Source organism: Tauraco erythrolophus, chromosome 10 (assembly GCF_009769465.1).
Source record: "Tauraco erythrolophus isolate bTauEry1 chromosome 10, bTauEry1.pri, whole genome shotgun sequence".
Classification (NCBI taxonomy): domain Eukaryota; kingdom Metazoa; phylum Chordata; class Aves; order Musophagiformes; family Musophagidae; genus Tauraco; species Tauraco erythrolophus.
In genome coordinates this window covers 411249-421305 of record NC_141474.1, presented here as the reverse complement: position 1 = coordinate 421305, position 10057 = coordinate 411249, and the positions used below count along the sequence as shown (strand labels likewise).

Below are 10057 nucleotides of genomic sequence, written 5' to 3'. Positions count from 1 at the left end.
GCTCGTTACTGTTACTGCCCTGCTCCGCGGCTTGCTGCTGCTCAGGCTGAAGGTCAGCCGTCTCCTTCCCCACCAGGTGTTGCAGGGACAGCAGGAACCCCATGGGACGTGCGTCCGTCCGCCCCTGTTCCTGCTTTAGCCCTGCAGAGCAGCTGTGCCAGCGGCCTGGGTGCTGGCGAGGAGCTGAGGCTCCCAGGTGGGGCTCGGCAAGCCGTGGCGTGGCCACGGGGGACACGCGGGCCCCCTCCAGTGAGCCCCAGAAGGGTTGCCCAAGCTCCCTGCCAGAGCCTCGGGCCACTTACCCGCAGGTGTCCCACGCGCCATGTGCGGGCCAGCACAGGGCCAGAAGGACGAGGATGATGAGGAGTTTCATGGCTGCCAGCACCACGTGTCAGCTACAAGAACTGAGAGCGAGTCACCACCAGCGCAGCAGCCGACGTAGTGCCTGCCGTGCTCACCTTGCCCAGGGTGCCCTTGGCCCGCGGGCTGTGATGTCACAGAGCCGCTGGTTCCGTCGATTCCACAGGAGCAGAGGGCTCCTGGGGGGAGGGGCAGGAGGGCAACATGAGGGTTCCAAGCAGGATGGGAGGCCGAAGGTGGGATCAGACACCCCATGAACGTGCTGTGCTCGCGACTCTCGGGAGTGACGTGTGTGTGTACATTTCACTCCTGAACATCCGTCCCGATCAGCTGGAGAGGATGACAGCCCCACAGAGCATTGGCTGCCATCCATGAATGGCCGTCTGTCTTGCCACTTTACTCCCAGGAACTGGATCTCCCGGGCACGTCCCTTGACTTTGCTCTTTTTGATGGCGAAGCCGGCTTCCAGGAGAATCTGGATGATCTTCTCTCCTTTCTCAAATACCTCCATTGCTGTGTTCCCCCACACAATGATGTCGTCAATGTACTGCAGATGTTCTGGAGCCTCACCCTTTTCCAGTGCAGTCTGGATCAGTCCATGGCAGATGGTAGGACTGTGCTTCCACCCCTGGGGCAATCGGTTCCAGGTGTACTGCACACCTCTCCAGGTGAAGGCAAACTGAGGCCTGCATTCTGCTGCCAGAGGAATGGAGAAAAAGGCATTGGCAATGTCAACAGTGGCATACCACTTCGCTGCTTTAGACTCCAGCTCGTACTGGAGCTCCAACATGTCCGGCACAGCAGCGCTTAATGGTGGAGTCACTTCATTCAAGCCACGATAGTCCGCTGTCAATCTCCATTCTCCATCAGACTTGCGCACTGGCCAGATGGGGCTGTTGAAGGGTGAGTGGGACTTGCTGACCACCCCTTGGTTCTCCAGCTCGCGGATCATCTTGTGGATGGGGATCACGGCATCTTGATTCGTCCGGTACTGCCGGCGGTGCACTGTCGAGGTGGCGATTGGCACTTGCTGCTCTTCCACCTTCAGGAGCCCAACTGCAGAAGAATTCTCTGATAGTCCATGCAGGGTGTTCAATGGTTTAATGTGCTCTGCCTCCACAGCAGCTATTCCAAAAGCCCACCTGAGTCCCTTTGGGTCTTTGTAATAGCCATTCTGGAGGAAGTCTATGCCTAGAATGCACGGGGCCTCTGGGCCGGTCACAATGGGATGTTTCTGCCACTCCTTCCCAGTCAAGCTCACCTCGGCTTCCAACAGTGTCAATTGCTGCGATCCCCCCGTCACGCCGGCAATAGAAACAGGTTCTGCCCCCATACGTCCCGATGGCATTCGGGTACACTGCGCACCAGTATCAACCAATGCTTCACATTGGGCTCTGACTCTGGGGCCTGTAACTTGCACTGGTGCCATGTGAGAACTGTTCCTCCTCATCTCCTCCCTCATCTCCTCTTTGAGGTCCTTAATCACGGCAGAGACATGAGCCTGCATCGGGCCATTGATCATACTCTCATAATTTCTAAGCTTGTTGGCTACAGAGCCCACTGTCTCTTGGTTGTTTATGGGCATTAATTGTTGCAATGAAGGTGGTGTATTGAGATGGCCCTAGATTTGCCAGACTCCACAACATTTGCCCTGTGCACCTGACCTTGTCGGGGTCATTATCATGCTGCCCATCTCTCCCAAAGAGTACCTCCAATACCACCACTTCTCTCAGCTGTTGGATCCCTTCCTCAAGGGTCTTCCAGCGCATTCTATGATGGTGCTCCTGCATTCTCTCTCTGTGAACAAACCTCTCTCTTACACTCATTAAAAGCCGCTCCCAGAGGGAAAAGGACCCTGGCTCCCTTACAAATACCTGATTCATACCTGAGTCCTGGGTCAAGGGTCCCAAATTCCTTGCCTCAGTACCATCCAGTTGCACGCCTGTACCCATAAGATCCCAGACCCTAAGTAACCAGGTTGTATAGGCCTCACGCCCCCGTCGTACAATGTCTCTGTGCAGATTACGGAGACTTTCGTACGTCAGGGACTCGGTGATGATGTCAACCGTTGGCTCCCCTGCAGGTTGTGAGGGCCCTCCTTTCTTATCCTTATCTGGGTGCTTTGATTTTATCTTAAGACTTCCTCGTTTCCACAGGGCAGCCACTGGCTGTAGCTGCCCTTGCGGTTCAGCTGGAACCTGAACAGTTGTAACATCTGTGGGTTCCACTGCTGCACCATCAGGCTCCCTCTCCTCGGGGCAGGGAGAGGGTTTCCCATCAGCTGGGGAAGTGTATTCCCTCAGCACCTGGCGTATCTTCTCCTCCATTACCCCCATCCAGTCCGAGTGGTTCATTTCTGAGGTGGGCTGTGGGACAGAGTCAGGCTCTGGGGCAGCATCTCTAGTCTCTGGGGCAGTGTCAGGCTCTGGGGCAGCTTCCCTATTCTCTGGGGTAGGTATCAGGGTAGTTATCCAAGTCAATCTTCCCTTATCTCTGAATGCTAAAAAGAACAGGCATATCGGCAGCACCAACCACTGTATGATATCATTAGCATTTAGAGAAGATTTGAATCCTTCAAAAACTGATGGGGCAGACCCAAAGACCTGGGTGAAGGTTTGGGAGAAAATTTTTCCCGGTGTCATTTCCTCACAGTAGGTACCATTAAGAAAGTAACCCCAAAAACATACAGTTAGTGTGTGATAGCTCTGAATCCATGTGCCTGCCTTCCAGAGGAAGTTAAAAATCCATGAATTCTCCACCTTATTAACCCATAAAGCGAACTGGATAACAGCCACAGTAGCCTTAGTTATAGGACCCATGTTTAGATAAGGGCCTGCAAACAGAAGAAATACAGCCACGACCACGTGCCACCCGAACCAGGGTAAGCCAGACCACATGGTGACGCTTACAACAAGGTAGGTCACTCACGAACTGTTATTCCTTTTTCTCTCGGTGCCCTCGTGCCCCACGTTGGGCGCCAAAGTCTGTCTCGGTTTGAAAAAAAACCAGAGGTCTGCTAAGGAAGGCAGGAGCCTCCCTCGAAATGGAAAATGTAAACCCCCTCCCTCCGAATTACTAAAATTTTGAAATTAAGGGGCTCTCAGGCAAAGATATGGGAGTAGGAATAACAGTTCTTTACTGGGAAGATTAAAGAGAAGGGAAAACAACAACAACAACAACAACAACAACCACCCAAATGCAATAGTACACCAAAAAAGAAAAAAACCAAACAAACCCACTGACAGAGTCAGAATACGCCCTGCCCCCCTGCTGGTCAGGGTGCTGGCAGCAGTCCGATCAAACGGTGGCTGCAGCCCTCCTGCAACGGCAGCCGTGGCTCCGCAGACGCATCGATCCTGCCGAAGGGCGCGGGCCCCTCCGAAGGGCCGGCGGTGCCGCAGATGGCCCGGTCTTCCTTCGGGAACCTGGCGGGGAAGAAGGAAAAAGCCGCTCCTCTGGGGTGTCAACGCCGGCCGGCCCAGGCCCCCCCGGTGTGGGAGGAAGGCACGCAGCAAACCTCGAGTGGCTGCTCTGTCCCAGCTAGCCCAGCAGCAGCGAGCAGTGCCCGTCTGTCTCCCCCGGTGCCGGCCAGAGCCCGACCGACCATCGCCGCTTTCCCGCGCGCGGGTGCCGTCGCGAGGCACCGCTTCCCTCCCGGCTGGAGCATCTCACATGGGGCCGATGTTGTTCTGGGAGTCTGGGTGGGTCCTTGATTGATTAACAGAAGACAGTCTGGGAGGAGGAGGCAAGGGAAACATTGCCCCACCTGGTCTCAACAGCTCATGAAGACAGTGATAGAAAACATATGTCATGGTTTGATGTGGAGGGGGAGGTGGTTCTGGTGGCAGGAGAGGGGTTTTGGTCCCTGTGACCTCCCCGGTTTTGGAACCGGGTTAGGCTTAGTTCTGGCCACCAGATCGGACTGCCATCCCCCTTGGGATTGAGCCAATAGGGCGCCTCTGCGAATTGCCCTATTTAAGTCAGGACAAAGGGACCGGAAAAGGTGCTTCGCCCAGGATCGAGCAGGGAAGGGAGGAGGGCACTGCCCCCGCTCCCTGGCTCCCGGCCAGGCGGCTGCCTGCGTCGGGCCGGCGCCGCCCACGGAGAATGGCGGCGGCGGAGCCAGCTGGGGAACTCGGGGGCACCCCACTCCCGGGGTGCCCACTGGGCTGAGTTCACCTGGAGAGGACTGAGATCTGAGAGAAACAGCCGCATCGACAGCAGGTCAGTGAGGATGGAGCGGGAGGAGGTGTGCCGGAGCCGAGTTTCCCCTGCGGCTGATGGTGAGATGGCAGGCGGCCCCCCTGCAACCAGGACGGCCTCGGTGGAGCAGAGACCCACTCGCAGCCCGTGGGGAGAAGATGCCTGAGCCTGAGGATGGTCATGTTGGGACACACGACAAGGCAGAGAGGCATCTGGAGTCTGCGTGACGACCCACGCCGGAGCGAGTGGCTACAGCTCCCTAAGTACCCGAGACTGTGGTAAAGCCCACACCGGAGCAATCTGTGGGGAAGGATTGTTTCCAGTGGGTTGGACTCACGCTGGAGAAGTTTGTGGATTTTTCCTCGTGGGTAGGGGATCCATTGGAGCAGGGGAAAAGGGTGTAAGGACTCCTTCTCCTTTAAGAAAGAAGCAGCAGTAACAGCACGGAATGAACTGACCTGCACTCCCCCAGTCCCTGCCCCCTGTGCTGCTGGGGGGAGGAGGTAGAGCCGGGAGGAAAAGGAAAGGGAGGGGGAAGGTGTCGGTTTTAAGATCTGGTTTTGTTTCTTTCTGTCCTCTCGAGTAATCGGTTTTTGTTTCCCTTTGTCCTTCTAAGTAATCATTAATAAACTCTTTTGCTTTGAGAAAAGCTCTGCCTGTTTTGCCCAGGACCATGGTTGGCGGGTGCTTCCTCTGTTCTTGTCTCAACCCTCAGTCCCTTTGGTTTTTTTTTCTCTCCTCTCTACTTTACTGGAGAAGGAGGGACTGTGTGAGTTTTAGTTGCTGGATCAGCCTAAAACCATGACAACATACTTTTGGGCACATCTTACATCATAACCTAGGACATAATCCACCCCTTATTCTATTACCACCTACCTCATACTCAAATCAATATCCTCTTACAGATAGAGAGAGAGATACAGAATGAAAAACCAAAACAAAACCAAAACACCTTACATACAGTTCTCACTTCAAATCAGGTCTCCTTGTGGTACACAACGTATTTCCCCATCCTTCTGCATTACCCACCAAGTGTAACCAGGTTCTTGAGCAAAAACAATCCCACGGATGGGTTTGCCTTTGCCTGAGGTGGGATTAATCCAAACAGTCTTTCCTAACATACCTCTCATGTGCACCACAGGGACTTTATCTCCATCCACTGTGTGCAAGGGTTCAGATTGGGCGGGACCAGCTCGATTGACGGACCCTCGGGTATTGACCATCCAGGTGGCTTTCGCTAAGTTCATTTCCCAATTTCTGAAGGTTCCCCCACTAAGTGCCTTCAGGGTAGTCTTAAGCAGTCCATTACACTGTTCAACCTTCCCGGCAGCTGGTGCATGGTAAGGGATATGATATATCCATTCAATATCATGTTCTCTGGCCCAGGTGTTTATAAGACCATTTTTGAAATGGGTCCCGTTGTCTGATTCGATTCTCTCAGGGGTGCAATGTCTCCACAGGATTTGCTTTTCCAGACCCAAGATGGTGTTACGGGCAGTAGCGTGAGGCACAGGGTAGGTCTCCAACCATCCTGTGGTGGCTTCTACCATGGTGAGCACACAATGCCTGCCTTGGCAGGTTTGAGGCAGTGTGATGTAATCAATCTGCCAGGCCTCCCCATACTTGTATTTGGACCACCGCCCACCATACCATAGGGGTTTCACTCGCTTGGCCTGCTTAATTGCAGCGCATGTCTCACAGTCATGGATAACCTGAGATACTGTCCATGGTTAAATCCACCCCTCGGTCTCGTGCCCACTTATAGGTGGCATCTCTGCCCTGATGGCCTGAGGCATCATGGGCCCATCGAGCTAAGAACAACTCGCCTTTATGTTGCCAATCCAAGTCTATCTGGGACACCTCTATTTTCGCAGCCTGACCTACCTGCTTGTTGTTACGATGCTCTTCATTAGCCCGACTCTTAGGGACATGGGCATCTACATGGCGGACTTTCACAGGTAGCTTCACTACCCGAGTGGCAATGTCTTTCCACTCATCAGCAGCCCAGACTGGTTTTCCCTTACGCTGCCAGTTTGCCCTTTTCCACCTTTCCAGCCAGCTCCACAGAGCATTGGCTACCATCCATGAATCAGTGTAGAGGTAGAGCTTTGGCCACTTCTCTCTTTCAGCAATATCCAGGGCTCATTGGATGGCTTTGAGTTCAGCTAGTTGGCTCGATCCACTATCAGTGTCAATAATTCCTGTAACTTCTCTGTGTTCTCACATCTATGAATGCCTGACTCCCCGCCATGTTTCTAGGAAATTCTAACTATGGCCTCGAGCAACTGTTCATGACCATCCAAAAACTTTCCCATTCACTTCCAGGCTGGGATTCCTTTTACCCTTGTGTAGAAATATTTCCTCTTCCTCACATCCCATGTTCCTGTTTATTACAGCTTTGCATTCTGTGACTTTTTTCCCCGTCCTGCACCTCTGCTGTTACGCATTCCACCTGAATAAAGTCATCCCCCCTCATCTTTCCTGACTCCTTCTGATCCCTCCTTCTCCGCATTTTCCATGTTAATACATCCCCCCTCACATTCCCTGACTCCTCCCTCTCTCCATCCGTCTCCTCCCAAACAAGGGACCTACCTCGCTTATTTTTGCCCCCTTGCTCCCAGGTTTGTCCAGCCTGGGAACAGACTGGGGGGTTCAAGTGCTGGTAGCCAAGTCACCTGGGACTTCCCTGGCATTACTGATGCGGTTTCCTAGGCACTGCTGTCCCTGCCACATTCCTCTCCCCTAAATGACCCCAACTTTTCCTTCAACCACCTGTGAAGTGTGACCACCTCTCGCATCAATGCCCCTTAACTCTCCGTTGGATCTGGCTGTTCCTTATGGCACTGCAACTCCTGCCAGCTTCTCACTCTCTTTCCTATGCCCAGCAATTTCTCTTGTCGTGCTCGAGAGTTTCCCACGGTCTGTTCCGTGAGCTCAGCCCGGCCCTAATCATCAGCTTGTCGCCCTTAGTGCGGACCCCCAAGCTTGTCTGCTTTCACATGTTTTTTTCCCATCCTCTTCCTAGTCTCAGTGTGCCAGCCTTCTCCATCCCACGGTGGCTCCGAGCACCCTCCTCTCTCACCGGGTGCTTTCAGCCCTTTGGAGTGACTCTTGTCCTTCGTGCCCCACCTGCAGCCTCATCCTGCAGGTGCCGGCCGTGGCAGTCCTTGCCTCCCCCAGGAGACTGAACTGGACAGAAATGAGGTTTGCTGTGAGAAGCGGCAACTTTATTTCAAGAAGAAAGTCCCCTTCAGCATTTGTGTGCCTCAGAGGAGAGTGGGCAGGACAGAGCAGGGCTTTGCCACCGAGGCTGCCTTTGGATAGGCAAGAAGCACGTGGTGGTGGTACCCTGAAACCTGCGGTGGATCCTCCTATACTGCTGCTCGTTTTTCTCCCCGTATGAACTGCAGGAGCTGCTGCACTAGGTTAAAAATTTGCACGTAAAATGAGCAGGGCCTCTGCATAGGGGTGGAGGTGAAGACTGGCTGTGGCGTTGGAGTAGCTGTTACTGCTGGGTGCAGTCCCATCTGTCCCAGGATCCAGTCATAAAAGTGCTGGGTGGAGGTGTAGACTCCGGGCCGCCTGGCTCTCGCACAGCCTCTCCCCCAGCTGGTCACGCCAACGAGCCAGAAGTGGTCGGCACTCCTGTCTTTGCAGATGAGAGGACCACCGCTGTCACCCTGCAGCAGAGGAGAGAGGAGTGAGGTGGTGTTGGTGGCCACCGTCAGCACTAGGGTTGGCCGTCTTCTCTCCCCAGCACCTGCCAGTGCTGCATTCAGTGTCCAGAAAGGCTCTGCTTGGGTGCCGGAGCCTACGGAACTGGGAGGGGGTGGTGGGTCTGTAACGTAGGGCTGTCTGCCCTCCCTGCACGGCGATCCGGGATGTGTGGAAGAGGGATGTTCCAGGATTGGGTTCCGGAGCTGTGGACTGCCCCGAGCAGCACCGGGCTTTCTGGGCCTCTGGGACAAGGGGGGAGCACTGGGCAAGGACCTGCAGCTGGAGAAGGGGAGGTGAGCCCCAGAGCCGTGAGGACCCCGTGGTGGGAGGGTGACTTGCCAGGCAGAGCACATGCCGGGGTACGTGTGGGCTGGGACAGGGCTGCCGGTGCTGCTGCTGGGGCTTGGCTTGTGGCACGCTCCTACCTGGCAGGTGTCGATGCCGCCCTTCGCGTAGCCAGCGCACAGGTTGTGGCTGTGGATGGCCCCTCTGTACCACTGGCTGCTGTTACACAGCTTGGCATCGATGAGGCGGACCTTGGCTTCTTGCAGGACATCAGTTGATCCTCCAGCTGTGAGCACAGAAAGGAATTAGCACCCAGCAGCTCGTTGCCACTTCTCCCCTGTCCCGGTGAACCCTTCCCCCAGGGATTGGCTTTGCATCCTGAAGGCACTGTCCCGGGTTTTCTCTTGCTTTGGGGAATGGCTCAGGCCCATCTCTCCAGAGGCGTACGTTCCCCGAGTCTGCCTCTGGCTTTCACCTTTGTGGTGAGGAAGCCCAACCCGTCTGCCCAGCGTGTCAAGCTTGCGCTCAGTACACGAGTGTTTTTGGGGAACTCACATCTTGCAGTCGTGGCTCCCCAACCACTGACATAGCAGGTGCTCAGCTGGGAGACCCTCAGCGAGGCATCGGGTACGCAGGCGAGCTGGACGTAGTAGCCGCACTGCACGGGCTGGTCCAGCTCCAGCAGCGCGATGTCGTTGCCCTCCGTGACGTTGCTGTAGTCTTCGTGCACCAGCAGCCGCTTGATGTGGCGCACTTGGGTCTCGGGTCCCGGCTGAGTCAAGCGGGTGGCCCCGACCACCACGCGCCACATCGTGATGTGCCTGGAAGGCGGATGGAGAGGGGGGTCAGAGGGAGCGGGGCCACGTGCTGCAGCATCCCAGCAGTTCCCTGCCTTCTGCTTCCCACGGGAGAGAGGAAAGCAGCGCACGGAGGCTGCGACTGCCCTCGCACGCCTGAGGCACAAGGGCTGTGGAGCTGGAGGCATCTAGGAAGCCGTGGCAAGAGCCCAGCCTTCTCCTGAGCCGTGTCTCAGCCGGGCTCAGGAGTGCCCAGGCACTGGTTGGACCGCAAGGAAAGGGGATGGGAGGAGCACGTGGTGCTGCGGACAGGGCACCTGCTTTACTGTTGTGGGGCTACGCCTGTTCCCTGGTCCTCCTTACCTGGCCTCGATGAAGCAGTGGGCTGCCGTGAGGACCCACTGTGAGGCGATGAGGGACCCTCCGCATATGTGCCCCGTGCCGATTTTCGAAGTGTCCTGGATGCTGACGATCCAGGGCCAAGCCCCTGCCTTGGCATCTCTGCCACCCACCACGCGCGACGTGCCGGAGCGATAGTCCATGGGCCGGAGCCCGCAGGTCATTCTGTAACAGAAGCTCGTTACTGCCCTGCTCCGCGGCTTGCTGCTGCTCAGGCTGAAGGTCAGCCGTCTCCCTCCCCACCAGGCGTTGCAGGGACAGCAGGAACCCCATGGGACGTGCGTCCGTCCGCCCCT

General features: G+C 55.8%; 1 protein-coding gene across 1 annotated transcript; it reads right to left on the bottom strand.

Annotated features, from left to right (window-relative positions):
• Positions 1 to 7934: 7934 nt before the first annotated feature.
• LOC147528150 (acrosin-like) lies at positions 7935 to 10057 on the bottom strand. The gene is made up of 4 exons (XM_086617688.1): positions 9726 to 10057; positions 9121 to 9386; positions 8706 to 8851; positions 7935 to 8243 (listed from the first exon to the last, which is right to left on the bottom strand). Exons 1-4 carry the CDS (start codon positions 9923 to 9925, stop codon positions 7935 to 7937), a joined length of 921 nt encoding a protein of 306 aa, XP_086473814.1. The 5' UTR covers positions 9926 to 10057.

Bases quoted from the DNA above. Each gene is read 5' to 3' on its own strand.
- LOC147528150 (XM_086617688.1), bottom strand. From the start codon at position 9,925: ATGACCTGCGGGCTCCGGCCCATGGACTATCGCTCCGGCACGTCGCGC. The intron at 9,387-9,725 runs GTAAGGAGGACC...TCCGCCTTCCAG, and splicing joins CACTGCTTCATCGAGGCCAG to GCACATCACGATGTGGCGCG. The intron at 8,852-9,120 runs GTGAGTTCCCCA...CTGTGCTCACAG, and splicing joins GGGAGCCACGACTGCAAGAT to CTGGAGGATCAACTGATGTC.